This window comes from Phaethon lepturus, unplaced genomic scaffold (assembly GCF_000687285.1).
Source record: "Phaethon lepturus isolate BGI_N335 unplaced genomic scaffold, ASM68728v1 scaffold10786, whole genome shotgun sequence".
In the NCBI taxonomy this organism is placed as follows: Eukaryota; Metazoa; Chordata; class Aves; order Phaethontiformes; family Phaethontidae; genus Phaethon; species Phaethon lepturus.
In genome coordinates, this window is record NW_010546934.1 from 21,801 (window position 1) to 38,238 (window position 16,438).

Sequence of the window (16,438 nt, forward strand, 5' to 3'; positions counted from 1 at the left end):
CGGAGCAGAGTGCTCATGCACTGGGCCATGGCCACGAAGAGGGAACTTTGGTCTGCACCGTATTTCAGCAGCAGGCATACCCTGAAGCAAGATCTATCTTTGCCCTCTTATCTAGCCCCCTTTGACTGCTAAACAACGGTGAGACATAACCAGACTTTCAATGGCCTCCAGATATAAAAGAGAATTGAGCACAGAATTTGTATTGAATATGCAAAAAAATGGTGTAAATAGCCAACACAGAGGCAGGAATTCTCCTTCCTCCCCTCAGTCTTCTGGACACTGGCTCCAAGCTTTGCATTTGCTGGTTAAAGGCATCTTGTAAAAAAGGAGAAGAGAAGCTGCTTGCAGCACTGAAGTTTTAGTGGCCCGATTCATGATTCAGCAACTCTCTATAAAGCAGCTTGTGTAAGAGAAGCCGCTCGTCACACTCAGTGACCTGCCTCTGCAGGGAATGTGGATGTACACCCCTCTGCAGACTCACGGGATCCTTCTTCATGCAGCCATCCCCAGCAACATGCCTTCTCCTGGAAGACAGCAGCCAGGAAACCATGTAGGATCTTTGAGTCCTCACAGCTGCAAATCCAACCCATAAAGAAAGGCAAGCGGTGTTATCTGGTATTTTTGCCTGGGTTTTATTTCTCCCTCTCCCTCTTATTTTCAGTTCCGGTTTTGGTGAGACTGCTGTGAGACAGTCATTGCAAAACATGCCTAGCTACAGCAGTACACCATCTCTACTTCACTTACGTTTCCAGTTGCTAAATTGTTTTAATTTCTTCTCTTACACACCAGCACTGGATCAAAAAATAGGGCTATCCCTTTTTTTTTTTTTTACTTGACTGAAAGCAAAAATTCTTATTCACAGGAGGGAAATATGATTGAAATTTGACTGCTGAGAAGGAGTTTCTGTAGTTTTCCGTAGCTTGGCACAGGCAACTTTATTTAGGCAATCAGCTGTGTGGTTTAATTCAGTGGGGCCCAGCCTAGGAGGAAACCCCCTTGATAAAAGTTCACCATGTAGTAGGGCGGCTGGAGCAGAAAGAGAATGACCTCTGTCTACAACAATGGATTCTGCACAAGCCTCTTCTGCTACGACAGGTGAATCACAAAATTATCTATATCATCTGAGAGGTTTGGGCTTCTTTCTCCCCTTTCCTAAGAAAGGCAGGATGAATCTGGTCTGGAAAAAAATATAATTCACAGGTCTGTACGTTACAGTACCCACACAAAAAACACGTCAGCAGACTGAGGGGAATTCTGTATTAAACAGAAGAGGAGACTTGCTCCCAGAGACCTGGGGTAAAGGTAGAGACCCAAATGTACCAGCTTAAAATAAGATATGACAAAAAATGGGAAACCATCAGGAAGTTGTACTACCAGTCAGGACAGCAGACAGCAATGTCACTGTTCTTAAGTAGTATGAGAACTGAGGCATTTTTACATCTGCTCCAGCAAAAGAGGATTCTTTGGAGCTGTTTAAAGGAGGAGAGTGAAGGACCTTGGGAAGGGTGATGTGGAGGCTTCTCCCAAATATATAGAATGGAAAAACACAAAGGCGCTGCTAAAATGCAAACCAGCTGCCACAGGCCAGTCAGATGCAGGTGCTGTTCTCTCACCAGTGCATGGGGACGGTATTTGGCTGTTTACCGGGATTATAGACCCTTATACCACATGAACCCAAGCAGCCATAGAAGTGTTTTGTTTATGAGATGAATCATAGGTGTTTTTATCTTTTTTTTGAAACAGATACTAGTTTTTCTTGACCACAAATTATGTGCTATTTAGCCTCAACTTTTTAAACCATATAGGATTTCTCTCAGTTATCTTTTTCACTGCCATGAAGGATAGGTTCCTGTTACAAAACTGAAGGTCACACACTTCATCACTTTCAGTAGCTGACATCATCGTCATCTCCCCCACCTCCTCCTTCTGTGTCACCTTCTCCTCCCCCTCTGCTTTCAATTCCCCCATCTTCTTCCCCACACTGCCAGGCCAAGCATGCTCCACATTCCTCTTCCCTCCACACCAGGCGCTTTGGGTATTCGTCCTGTCCCTTGCACCCCGGGGGCTCTGTGTTCCTCCCATGGCGTACCCTGCCTGCAGTAATCTTGCGCCACATCACCTCCTCTGTAAACCAGCGATCAGTCATGGCATGCTTCTTGTTACTAAAGGCTGCAAAGCACACAGAAGTCCTTGCACCGCTCCACGGGAAAAGGTGAGATGATGAACTTTTAGCGAGAGAGAGACTATTGAGAAACTTCTTGTTTTACCGCTTCTTTGGGAGTACTGGAGGAGGTACTGGCGTGTTTTCAACCTCTAACATATTTCTTTCATTCTTCTTCTTACAGCATCATGGAGGTCTGCATATTCTTCCTTTATGCTATGATACTTCTCCCAGGTAAAAGATGCATTTTTAATTGTAAAAACTGTTTTGATTATTGGTGTCCTGCTACGTGATACTTTCTCATTCACTAAGAAAGAAGATCATTCCTTAGCAGTAATTAATCATTTCTGTTGCACAATCAAGGTCATATAGCCTATGTGACATGTATTTAAATTGTGTGCAGGGACTCTATATAGTAAGTACTTTCTCTCTGCACCTTTGTATCTTTACATTACACTTGTTTTATGTTGCGCTCAAATTTTTCATTTAAATCTATCTTTAAAATGTGTGTATATCACCTCTGTATATTATGATGGAGAGCAGTATGAAATTGAAAACTGACAGTTTGATATGGGGCAACTGGAGTTTTAGGCAGAGATCATTTGGCAGTCTGGTGCTCTGGAAGAGCAGTCAAAACTTTGCACCAGGAGACAGACTGTAAATCTTTTCCTCCTTTTGAATGTGGCAGAGGTGTTTTTTATCTTCTGGGATAGAAGACTGCATTTCTCATTCCAAGACAAGACGGTCCTCCCGGCCTATCACCACCCGTAATAATGGGTACATGCACTGACGAAAGCAGGAGAAAAATCATCCCTTGTGTAATACAGTTCATGTTTTCTCTGCATGAAGGCATAACTGTGTTTATTGACTATTTCTGTTAACACAATCAGCAATGGAACAGTTAAAGCTGACTTTAATCTGTCATTAAACTCTGGATTAATTACAGAACCGTTAAATCTGACATTTAATTTATCATTAAACTTCAGATTAATTCTTCAGTGAGACTGAAAGTGTTCACCTGTTTCTGACCTTCTGGTCACATATTCCCTAGACACCAACATTTACTACACAGTGTGCATTTCACATTTTCTTCAAAACTGCAATGCTGCGTTATTTTATTAGGAGAATTAACTCAATTTTTTTAAAATGAAATTGTGCAACTATGAGTCCTGTCACACCTCATGGGAGAATTTTTGTCTAAATGCTGGTGGTTTTATTTCTGCTGTCATTAAGTGGTGCCTCTGTGAGCGCAAATACTTGGTAGCTGATGGAAATCTTAATTTCTTCTCACTCTTTGTCTAAGGTGTTGCTGCCAGTGTGCATCAGGTGAAATCATTTCTCAATCACACTGCATACCTATCCTGCTATTTTCCAAATTCTCAGAAAACTGACATAAAGGATTTAAGAGTTTTTTGGCAAAAAGGCGCTGTCGAAGTAGTCCATGAAGTATACTACGGCCAAGAAAAACATGATAACCTTAGTCCTAAATACATAAATCGCACCAAGATGGATATGGACAAATGGACCTTGCAATTATTAAATGCAGGAATTGTGGATGAGGGACAGTATACATGTATTATACAGCACAGAGATAAAGGATCGCCAAAGGTCATACACACATCTGAGTGCTTACTGCACATCATTGGTAAGTAACCTCTTCTAATTGTCATCTGCTCTGGGGTTTTTTTGCGGGGATTCTCTGTCACTTTGTTCAGTCCAGAAATGTGTGGTACTGTCCCCAAGCCACTGAAGATGTGGAGCAGAATTTCTAAAGATGGATAAGAGCATTCTCAATAGAAAATCCTCAGCTCTGAATGAAAAGTGCTCAGGTGGAAGCAATCAGAAGTTGTAGAAAATGAGGTGATAATTTGCTCAATATTACATCATTCCTGATTCCCATGCTGTCATAATTTATAGTGAAAACCATCCTGCCTTCTTCTTCTTGTCTCCTGCAAGTTTTATGGCTTTTAGGACTCTGGAAAATACACTTCTTTATTTGCATCTGATGCACTACCTTCTATTAAAAGTAGCAGTAGTTATCATTGTTGGTAGTAAATTACAATTGAAACATAACAACATTTCTGCAAACACACAGCTATTTTATGATCATCTAAATCACAGGGAAAATAAAGAGCAGCTCACATGTGGAGGAGTAGAAATTCATATATTCAGTTAAAGGAAGACTGAGAATATCTCTGAAGAAAAAATGCATGCATTGATGAGACTCAACCTGATATCATGTATGTTATCACAGGAAAAGGCAGCGAATTTTTTAACAGGAGAATGGAAGTGAGGAAGCAATCTTTTCCTAATGTTTTCTAATATTTTCAGTAATTCTTAATATATTGTTCTAATGGTTTTCTATTTTAAACTGTTCTGTTAGTAACCTTTGTCTGTATGCCTGTCTTCTCTCTTCCACTATGATAGTGCTAGTCATTAATAATAACAGCTTCTAACTTCCACTGGTGTTTTCAGGCTTCAGCATAATGCTTCAAAAGATAACAGGCCATGTGTAACAGCAGCCAAAAACAGAGTACCAGGACATCTGAGCCTCTTTAGCTTTGTGGTATCAGCAAGTGTTCCCTCCATCCACAGATAGAAAACCTAGATTGTTAATTTTGATTCTCCTGCAATCTACTTGAGAAGTATTTTCAGCAAATTTTTAGAACTCAGAAACTTATAATGTCCACTCAGTACCAAGGCCTCCAATTTAAGAGATGCCTAGCATGAACTGTTCAGTTAATTCAAGCAGTTAAATCAGTTATCAGCTTAGCCAACATCTGAGCAACATGTTATGGAAGTCTCATACTTAGGCACTAAAATTCTCCTAGACCTTTTAAGGTTTAACTTAAGAAGACTGTTTTAAACTATGTGCTGCTCTGTTTCTTCCAAATGACTCTCTGTTCAATAAGGTCCCAAAGGAAGGAGCAGTATAAAATCACATTTAAAAAAACCCCAAAACTTAAAAATAATAAGAATAGAAATGTACCTGTGCTTACATACTGTTTCTTAATTAGAATCTCATACCATACATAGAGGGTTTTTTGTAGTTTGGTGTGTCACACTTAAAATGGACATAAGAAAGATTGAGTGTTGTACAAGATAGGGCAGTCATACAAAGCTGTCTAGATCACTTGGTGACCAAGGCCATTCAGAAATTTTGAAGTACCTTCTAATACAGTTTACATGTATTATTTATATGTATTACATTAGGACAATATATAGATAGATACATGTACATTACATGTATTTTGTACAGCCAGGATGATTTATATAAGAACAGTGAACACAGATCCTTCTCCAGAAAGAAGGGAGGGCTTCACAATGTAAAGCTTTGGCTCTTAAAACAGGCAAGGTAGGGACCATGGTGACAAGCAGCTTAACTGGAAATTCTGCTGCCATAGCATATCTCTAGTACTTCCTTTGGATGGATCAAAATGGGAAGTAGGTGAGACTAGGGAAACTATTTCAAAATATGTGCTATTCAAAGTGTTGGGAGTGAAGCTGATGTCAGAATAGAAACTTAACAGTTCCTGTCCTCATTTTAAAGGGGATGTTGAAAAACTTGAAAGTGTGAAGAGATAACTACTAGAGTTAGCTGAAGGCTGGGAAAAATACAGTCCAACTGGAGACATTAGAAGATCAATCTGATTACCTTGTAATACAGAAGAGTGAGAAGAGTCTTGTTTTCAGAGTGTAAGAACCTGAAATACTGGTTGTTATAATGTAATATAAAATATAAAATACTGGATATTAAAAAAAGGCTAATTAGTTAAATGAAGATATAAAAACATTCAGTGGCTGTAAGCAAGTGAGAAATAAGGCACACTGTCACTTTAGAAAATAGAACAAAACCAGGTAGGGTGATTAAGCCACTGAGAAAAATATTAAGGACTTGATGGATCTGCTGTCTCCTGAGGCGTTTAAATCTAACCCCATAGCCTTATTGGAAGACATGTTATCTTTAAAATACAAAAGGCTTCCTGAAACATGCTTTTCTGTTAACAATCCAAAGCTCACATATACGTAGCCCACACCCCGCATGCAACCAACATCACTTTTCAGTAGATTGAGGTTCCAGAAGCCATAAAACAGAAGTGCTTTGATCAGGGTATATTCCACTATTTCCACTTGTTCACTGTCAATAAGATTGAAACTCTTAAATCACTTAGATGATGTGGCAAGTTCCACAGCCATGGATTGCATAATAAAATGCCAAGGAGAGAATAAATACTCCAAAAATGAAATATAAATAAATAGCTCTCCTGAGGGACAACTTAACTAAATTTTGTGGTGTAAAAAAGGTGGGGCTTTTTCCATTTTGAAGTCACCGTCGTGGACTCTCTTGGGATTTAAGTGACTAAGCTAAATCCTACTCCCTGTGTGTTGGGATAGAGCAAATAAAAGCAATATCATATTTCTTCATCCATCCATAATAACAACACACTACGGTGAGGATGGATTCAACACAACTGAGTGTGTTCACAGAGTCAGACCCTCTTAGGCTCATATTTTTTTAAGAATTCTTTTCCCTTTCTCCAATATTTCTCTATCTTGTCTTTAGTCCTTTTGTCACTAAAATAATGAAGTACTTTCAATGAAGTCTTGAGTCCATTTCTTGGTTTTTGTTGTTGGTTTTGTGGGGTTTTTTTACTTAATGTATGCCAACGTGCAGTCTGTACTATGTCTACATTCTCTCTTTCTCCTTTTCCTTAATATTTTAGTGTTTCTACTATGACCTTTTAACCAAACAAATCCTGATTGAGAATGTTTGGGAGGTTATTTAATAGAGAGCCTTGGTTAAAACTTCCATTTATCATTAATACTTTATGTTTAAAGAATTCTTTCCAATCCTGTTTCACTAACTATTTCTTGCCTGTGAAACTTGAGTTTTTAAAGTAACAGGTGTGTTTTTCATTGACTGGGATGAGTATCTATTGACTCAAAGTAAAAAAACTTGTACTGTAGTCACTTCCACATAAAAAGCTGAGATAAGGGAGGCCTACTGTCAAGCTAAGATGAGTGAATTACTTTATATGCTGCAAAATTATTACCCATAATACTGACAGACACCAAGGATATTTCTACCTATGACAGCACTGGACCTCCAACTTACCCCATCTGAAGTCCCTCAGATGATTTCTTTCTCTGTGTTTCACAGTTAGAAGTTTGTGGGTTTCCCCTTACCTATCAGGAGGTGAAGAGTAGGAAGCACTGTGTCCCATTCCCATTTTGTGCTTAAGCACTGACCTGCAAGCAGGCCAGGTTTGATTACTCTGAGGTGTCAATGGATCTAAAGGAGGTGGGAGAGACAGGCCCATTGCCTGGCTGATCAGACTTATGTCCTTGAATCACCCTGAGGACAAGGAACAGCAAGTCTACATGTACCAAAACCATAACAAACCCTTCTTGGGACTCCTGTTGTTTTCCTGAGAAAATTGTTTAGACTTGCTTCTGCCTGAAAATCTTAAGTGATTGTTAGGAACTGTCATGAAATGTGGAATGTCTGACTCATGATGCTTTCTTTTTGGTCTATTTCAGCCAACTATAGTCAACCTGAAATAGTATGGCTGCACACTGGGGAACTAAAGCCCAATGTGAATCTCTCCTGTTCTTCCAGCGGAGGTTATCCAGAGCCGAAGCAGATGACTTGGCTAATTTCACACAACAACAGAACATACAGGCTTATGCGTCACATGGATGTCTCGCAGGATGCTGTAACAAAGCTGTACAATGTTACTAGCAAGCTGAATATCACAGTTCCTAAAAACACCCTCACTAATATTAGCTGCTTGCTTCACCTTGGAGAGCAGCTGGGGAGCCTTGTCTCAGTGCCACTAGGCATAGGTGAGTCTCCATTTGCCCATTCCGATTTTTGCATGGGCAGGAGCAGGTCACATTGCAATAGAGCTGATCATAGATAGCAGCATAGTCAAGGCAGGGAATAAACCCTAAGTAGCAGTAGGAGTTGTTTACAAGGGTTGTACGTTCTCCATCCTGTTCACCAACAGCCACAGCCATCAAATTCCGTCTCCTTTCCATATGGGAAGTCTTACTAGAGTGAGGAGAGGGTACAGAGAAGGAAGGCTACTGCTACACAATCCAGAACACAGCCCTGTTCATCTCCTCCGTAGATTCTGCTGCAATAGCAACAAAGCAACCTGGATGTCTGGATTAGGCAGCAACCAGCCTCTGGAGGGGACAGCTGTTAAAAGAGATTGCCACTTCACAGAATCAGAGAACTGTTGAGTTGGAAGAGGAATCTGGAGATCATCTAGTTCAACCACTCTGCTCAAAGTAGGGTCAACAGGTAGCTCAGGGCATTATCCAGTTGAGTTTTAAATATCTCCCAGGATAGAGACTCCACAACCTCTCTCAGCAAACTGTTCCAGTGTTTGACCACCCTGACAGTAAAAAAGATTTTTTTTCTGATGTTTAAGTGCTTGAGCTGCTATTCTTAATCATTCCTTAGGGAGAGGCAGAAGGCTAAATGGAAGAGTCACTTGGACCAGATTTGGCACACAAACTGCCAAATAGACTGTGCTGAGTTTAAGTGTAAGTGTGAAGGCCATGGAACTTTGACTAGTCTTAAAAGCATCCCCGGTGGTTTTCATAACATTTGGCAGAATGAAGTGCCCATTCCAAAATTACTATCTGGGGATTTTTTTTTTCTGACACCTCCTGCAAGAAGCAGCTGGTGACCTGAGTTCCAATAAGACTTTACTGCTGCTTTATCTCAGGGTTCCATATGACTGATCCTTTCTTTAAACTAAAGATATGTTTTGTTTATCTCCTGGGACAGGAGAACATCCTTTGACACATTTTTGTTCGTCAGCTATGGCACAAGTGCATCAAAATAAAGAAAAGTGCCACTTTGGTCATAAGTTTGTTTGGCTTGCACATGTCACCTTTAGACAATGTTGAAGATGGAGAGCTGTGCTTCAACTGACAGGGAACAGGGAGCCAAGAAGGAATGGTAGTGTTGTAGGAAAGCTTACCACGGTAGTACAGGCATGCACCTTACTAGTGCAGATAGATACAAAAGAAGCTTGCCAGTCATTCTGAAAAAAGTTCCACAGTGCAGTTTTCTTCATATAAATTTAGCTAAAGGGTTAAGTCATCACTACTAGATAGGGCAAACTGCCTCTGATGTCCTTACATTCTAGGATTTTTAAATAAAATACAATACAGAAGTCTTCTGAGGTTTACACAGCTCTATACATTGCTCATGCATGTTAACATGGCTATATTAGCTATATTTGCTATAGTGCTGCATCCTCCTCGTCCTTCTTCAATTCTTCTCTCCTCCCTGGCTTTATGAAAGTAGCCATCTGATAAGCAGTGACAGTGGGCAAGCAACTAGGAACTCCACATAAACAACAGCTTTGTTTGGCGATAACTGAAGCTCTATCAGTTGCTAACCCTAGCAACCAAAACCACAAAAGCACAATAACCAGAAATAGAGGGAAACTCCTTTGCATTCCCTGCTGCTTTCACATCCCTTATGGCATTTCATTAAGCCTTGACCATCATTTCCAACAGATACCAATAACATATGCCAGGTTCTTCAGACTTGCACAGTAGCACAAAGTAGCATTAGCACAGTAGCTGCCTCGTAGGCTTTTGTATTAATTAAAGTTGCTGATCTCTCACATGTTACACAAACTTCAGGAAGAGTACTTTGCCTTACTGTTGTTGAAGTGGCCATTAAGACGTAGTAGTTTTGCTAGTTACTGGAAATGGAAATAAAGCAATGTGGATAGTGATTGCTTGACTCTATTAAAGCACTATAAAAGCAAAGGATGGTGACGACCTTTCCCTAAACTTCTAATTCACATAACTTTGGGGTAGATTTTTTAATCTAATTGTCACCAAATTAAATACTTACTGTGTGCATCTCCTCTGTTTTCTTATTCAGAGATACAGGGGAAAGAAATGGAGCAAGTGAAGATAAATTTCTTTGTCCCACTTATATCTGCAATTGTACTGATCACGCTGCTTCTGGGTTTTGTGATGCTGAAGAAGAACAGAAATATCTCATCTACCCACCAGAGTAAGTTACTACTTCTAATTCAGCTCTACTGTCCCTGAAGTCATAGGCTTTGCTGTTTGTAATCATCCCTTTACCTACATTCAAGCTGCTGACAGAAAGTTAGGTTTCATGTTGGACTGAAGCTAAGCTTCCTTGAACAATTTAGTTCCTGCAACAACTTAGTCCATCCAGCAGCAAGTCAAAACATCTTTCGCCTCTGTTGTCATGGGATCCACTTCTCCCTCTTCTTTGTGCTCTGTGAGACTGCCATGGCACCAGTGTACCACTTTTTCCTGCCATTTCCTCCTTTTTTTCCTGTTTTTCTAGGTTTTTTTGTATATTTGGCTGCTAAAATCATTGAACTGTATAAACATTTCTTGTCTATCACCATTTATAAGAAAGATGGAGATGGGGGAGGGATGAGGTGAGGTTTCCGTCAAGTGCAAGTATCCCTGTCGCCACAGAGCTGAAGGATCAAGGCATTGCTCCACCACACTGGACTGGAAGAATCATCTTGTACTAGGAACAGAATCCAATCTTTGCATTGTATTTCTCTGTTTTGTTCCAAGACTACGTCTCAGCAGTCCAGGGTTTATTCTGCACAGAAAGGATCCTCATGCTGACATCAGACTCTATCCTTCCTTGTAGCAAGGGGGAAATGCATTCCTCATAGTCAGTCCTGCTTCCTTACACAACCAAGGGTCCTGAGCCCCACCTCATTCTCCAAATCCTAAAATAACTGGACATTTGCTATCAACTCTTTTTCAGCTCCTATTTCTCACTTTTCTGTAAATCACATATTCATCTATTTTAGGTGTCAGTCTAGCAGTCTAGAAGCTATCCAGCTTGAAACCGAGGCCATCAGCCAGACTGCTGACTGGGAACTATCTCTGCATATAGCAAGGCCTGGGGTCCCATATTCTTAGATGCTCTGCCAGAACAAGAATCTTCCCCAGATACCCTGCAGAAAAACATGCAACATGTTTGTCTGATGGCTGAAATCCACTGTTTAGTGTTCTCTGCTTTTGTTTTTGCTCCAGAATGGTAGTAAATACAATGCTCTGCCTATCTTTTTGCTGTATCTTTCATTATGCACTGTGACACGGTAAAATCCTGAGTCAATGAAGAAGGCAGAACTGCATGGGTTACAGAAGGGAATGTCTCAGAAACAGAAGGAGTTAGGCCACAGTCTGTGAATCATAACCATCACTGGAAACATGATCAGAGGCAGGCTATTAGTCATGAGCCATAAATGCTTTTGGCAGAGCCAGTGTGCTTTGTACCAGTAACTTTCTTGTAAAGCTCCACAGCAGAAAGAGGAACTTCAGGGCACTCCCCACCTTCTGAGAAAAGTTGTGCAATTTCTATCAGACACTTGAAATTAGAAATCACCTGAAAAAAGACTTGCTGCAAACATAATTTCTGGTTATCTTAACTTTTTTTTAACTACCATCCAAGCTTAATATGCCCAGACAGTTAGTACCTCCACACTTTGTTCTTCTGTATTCTGACTGTATGCTGTACTAGTTGTTCAGGTGGATGCAGGGATAGAAAATGAAAGCATGAGGTATCACTCATATGTGTATAAATCTAAATATGTAAAATTAAGCTAAGCAGATAACGAAAAAATATTATGTAAGTAGGTCACGTTCCAATTTGACTATGTTCTCCTTTTCTTAATTTTGCTTCAAACCTTGAAGATAGAGCAATCTGTACATTATGGTATGCTTAGCTATAGGAATTAGTTTTACCTTTCAGAAAAGATTCTCCGATTCACTCAAGATGTGCCTGTTCTCCAGTCTTGAATGATCTCTGCACTTTATATTCTTCAACAGCATTGACAACTTTCAGGAGGAAGAATGCAGCAGAATTGAGAAAAAATTATTCTGATTGTGTTTGTAGGCCTGACATTTTCAGCAAGAGCAGGGACATTAGCATCACATTCTCAAGACAAATTTCAGCTCAGAGTTTCAGTCTGGGGACATAAATTCGCTATGGTTTCTGCTGGGTACAAATATTCTTTTCTATTAAATGATGTTGTGAGTTGCTAGATTCCACCTCAATTTTTACTCCATTTTCAAGTGTGTGAGAGAATGTGTATGTCCTTTTGAGTTAGATAAACCATTTGGGAGTCAGTTTATTAAGCTATTACACTAACATTCCAAATATTTTCATTCAGATTAATATCACTCAAATTTTATTAAATGTTAAATGTTTTATTTTTATGTAAAAGTTTATATTTGCTAGCAAACTTATTTAATGACATTAAAATATGTCTTTTTCTGTGTTGGTGTTTTATTCTCCTGCCATTAAAGCAGTATATTGGGGAATAGCCACATTTGCGGTCCTCAGGGAGGAAACACTCCCAGAATAATTTCTTGGAAGCAAATGTGTAAAAATGACCAAGAATGGCACAGCTGAAGGTTTCATATATTCATTCATGGAGCTGGATATATGTGCACAACTCTGTGTATGCATACCTCTTTGATTTATCGACCTACACACCTCAAAGATTAAATACAAAATTCCAGTCTGAAAATTTGGCCTTTAGATTCTGTGCTGCAGGTTGTCAAATATATCTCCAGTGAGTCACACAATCTTCTCTAATTCTTGATTAATACCTGGTTCCTTAAATAAAGCATGTGTTAAACTATCAGGTATACTAAATCAGGTGGATACTCACTAGACTTGTATTGTCTCTCTTGCTCTTTTTAACGCATGCTGTAGTTCAGTTCATTTTTTTCAACATTTTCCCCTCCCACTCAAGTCATCCACCTCAAATCCTAACACTGAGGTCATCAGAACAACAGCTAAGTCCTACCTTTGCTCCTACCCAAACAACAGCCGTGTGGGTCTCTTGTCTTCCATGTGACTAGATTCACGCACGTACACATACTTTCTTGAACTCACAGTCTCGGAAGTCTCTTTAACTAGGCTGTAAATCCCGATGTGCTGCTTATCTGGTCAGCATTACGCACTGAGGAAAAAAACATCACCAACCTTTCATGTTTGTCCCTAGGAGAAAAACAATAACCTCCACAAGGGATAAGATATCTGGAAATCTCTGCTAGGACTCTTGAGTCCTAGCATATTCACTTAGCAGAAAAAAAAAATTCCTAGCACTTGGAAATTCAAAAGTTTTTTCATTTTGAGTCTTAGTACATCTGAGGCAGCTTTTCACCCCAATACACTGTCTACTATCACTATCAGCAGCTGTAACTAGTGGAAAAAGGTGGGTTAGGTTTATCTTTTCGCAACTCCCTCCTATCCTTAATTTGTTCCTAATTAGTGGAGTTGTTTGTTTTCCCTCCTTGCCATCCCTCTACTTTAGGCTTCCAACCTCCTTCTATTACCTGATCAATTTCTCTACCTCCTCTTTTCTTGCTCTTAAAATTAACTGTAATTCCCTCCTGCATCTAAAGACAGTTAAGGGGAAAAAAGCAGATGGGCTTCAGAGAAAATCTTAGTTTGTCTCTATCTGTTCAAATGCATTAATCGTCTGCCCTAGAAGATGTAATGAGCACAGTAGCAAGGCACAAGAAAAGCATAGCTGATGTGCTGGCATTTTTGTCCTCCATACAAATGCATTCAGATTTCCAGGCTATCTCCTCACCCATTTTGTAGTTTTTTCTTTGACAGCATGCTTTCAGTCATTTAGTGACTCTATAAACATGGTAAGCAAACAAATGAGCATACACCCACTACACACCACAGCATATAACAGCTTCACTTAAAAACACTATTGCTTTATTTTTAGGTGTAACATTACGAATTTCAGAAAATGCTAAGAAATGGAAACTGTGTCAAACCAGTACCCAATGCCCTAAGGTAAAATACTGTCGTCATACTTATAGCTGTGATAGGTTGCTTCAAGTTCACTGATTAACCACCACTGAGCCACAGAATAGTTGACGTTGGAATGGACCTAGGGAGATTGTCCGGTTCAACCCCCCTGCTCAAGCAGTGTCACCTGGAGTAAGCTGCCCAGGTCCAGACAGCTTCTGAATATCTCCGAGGAGAGAGAATCCATGACCTATCTGCAAAACCTGCTCCAGGGCTTGGTCACCCTTCACAGTAAAAAAGGGTTTCCTTGTGTTCAGAGGGAACCTCCTGGGCTTCAGTTTGTGCCCATTGCCTCTGGTCCTGTCACTGGGCACCACTGAAAAGAGCCTGAGTCAGTCTTTTTCGCACCCTCCCTTCAGACTTTTGTACATACTGATGAGATCTCCCTGAGGCTTCTCTTCTCCAGGTTGAACAGTCCCAGCTCACTCAGCCTTTCCTCATAGGAGAGATGCTCCTGTCCCTTAATCATCTTTGTGGTCCTTCACTGGGTGCTCTCCAGTATGTTGATGTCTCTCTCGTACTGGGGAAACCAGAACTGGACACAGGACTCCAGGTGGACCCTCACCAGTGCTGAGCAGAGAGGAAGGATCACCTCCCTCAGCCTGCTGGCAATGCTTTCCCTGATGCTCCCCAGATACTGTTGGCTGCCTTTGCCACGAGGGCGCACTGCTGCATTATCTTCAACTTGTCCACTAGGCCATCCATGTCCTTTTCTGCAAAGCTGCTTTCCAGATGGTTTGCCCCAGCCTGTACTGGTGCATGGGGTTATTCCTCCCAAAGTTCAGGACTTCGAATTTCCCTTTGTTGAGGTTCTTCTCTGCCCATTTCTCCAGCCTCTTGAGATCCCTCTGGTGTGCCATTCCTCCCAGTTTTTTACCATCTTTAAACTTGCTGAGGGTACACTCGTTCCCATCATCCAGGTCATTAGTGAAGAGGAAGGTCAGTTAGTTTTACTGTGGATTTCTTAATGTCAGCCAGTGCTACTGCAACAAGCAATACTTTCCTATGGTTAACAAGTGAGGGGACAGTGAAGTGTTGCATTTTCAGAATATTCCACAGTCACTTCTGAGGGCATTGTCATTAACAAACCATCTCATGACAAGTGTACCTTAGTGGACTTTTTCCTCTTCAGGTGAAGTATTTGCTAACTGGAAGTTACATTTGACCACAGAAATATAGCAATTCTATTAAAGAAATCTAGTTCTTGTGTGTATTACCTCTAAGTTTTGATTTCAAATCCTCTTTCTCCCCCTTTCTCCCGAACTCAGAAAGAAAAAAGCAAAAAAGGTTTGGATATGAAATACTGGTCTACACTGGAATGCTGGGCTGTCATAATTCATAACTGGTCTTTCTTTGCTTTCCCATCTTCTGCACTGGGAGGGCCATAATTCTGGGGCAGGGAAAGGTCTAAGGAAGACATGTTTTCTGATCTCAGGATTGGCTACCAGAAGGTTCTCAAGAGAAACTTAGGCAGGAAAGCTGGTGAAAGAAGGGGGGGGGGGGGGGGGGGAAGATGAGAGCTGAGAAAGTGTAAGGAAAAGAGTTCTGGGCTGGCTTGTAACAGGAATTGCACATGCATCAAGTGCAGAGCCTAGGCACAAGCCCCTGCTTCAGAGACCCCAGGAAATAAAACATTCTGGCAGCTGAATGCCCGTTGGCTTCTGGGGAAGGCTACTCTCCAGCCAGCAGCAGTGCCACTAGCAAGGAGAGCTTCTGCACAGAAGTCCTGAAATCCAGAACATTCTCACAGTTCTTGACTTGCCATACGTCCTTACATACCTGTGAAATTTTATGACAGATATGCAAGATCGAATTTTCCTGCACTTTGGGTGTGCTTGATGCTGACACCTGCATACCTTTTGTCCACTGCTTTTGTTAATATAGCTCTTAAAACAAAAACTCATGAAAATCATAAAAATTATGCCTAGCCACTCATTCTTAACAAGCAGTCCTTATTATTTCAGAAGGACATAGGACTAGGAAAAAATAGAAAGATGAGGTGAGAATAGCTCAGATTGCAGTCACATTACATACATGCACAGCCAATGAACCATGTATATTGCCCACCCTCTTCTGAAACATACAAGTTAAATCCAAAGCATAACTATTTTGTTTCAGAATAATTTTCTAAAGCTTTCCTCAGCCTAGTTTTACTGTCTCCTCAGCCTAGTATTGCTGTTAGCAAAAGAAACTTCTTTGTTTTCAGAGTGTTCAAAACTAAGAACCTCTCTACCACCTCAACAACTTTCTTTTACAGCCTTTTTCATCTTTGCCCTCCCTCTGTCCTACAAATATTACAGAATCCACAGTCTGAGAGAGACTTTTCTCAAGGGTCTCAAGATACACTATGAAAACAGCTTTCACGTTCCTTTCAGTTTGCCGGAACTACAGTCTGTTTCACA

General features: G+C 40.5%; 1 protein-coding gene across 1 annotated transcript; it reads left to right on the top strand.

Annotated features, from left to right (window-relative positions):
- Window positions 1-576: 576 nt before the first annotated feature.
- Window positions 577-11,255, top strand: CD86 (CD86 molecule). The gene is made up of 6 exons (XM_010289466.1): window positions 577-598; window positions 2,346-2,395; window positions 3,465-3,806; window positions 7,703-8,008; window positions 10,080-10,214; window positions 11,008-11,255. The coding sequence occupies exons 2-6, from the start codon at window positions 2,350-2,352 to the stop codon at window positions 11,025-11,027; spliced, it is 849 nt and encodes a 282-aa protein (XP_010287768.1). The 5' UTR covers window positions 577-598; window positions 2,346-2,349; the 3' UTR covers window positions 11,028-11,255.
- The last annotated feature ends 5,183 nt before the right edge of the window (window positions 11,256-16,438 follow it).

What these genes read in the sequence shown, in the direction of transcription:
- CD86 (XM_010289466.1), top strand. Translation starts at nt 2,350, where the DNA reads ATGGAGGTCTGCATATTCTTCCTTTATGCTATGATACTTCTCCCAG. An exon ending in GTGCTTACTGCACATCATTG is followed by an intron (nt 3,807 to 7,702) that starts GTAAGTAACCTC and finishes GGTCTATTTCAG; the next exon opens with CCAACTATAGTCAACCTGAA. An exon ending in CTCAGTGCCACTAGGCATAG is followed by an intron (nt 8,009 to 10,079) that starts GTGAGTCTCCAT and finishes TTTCTTATTCAG; the next exon opens with AGATACAGGGGAAAGAAATG.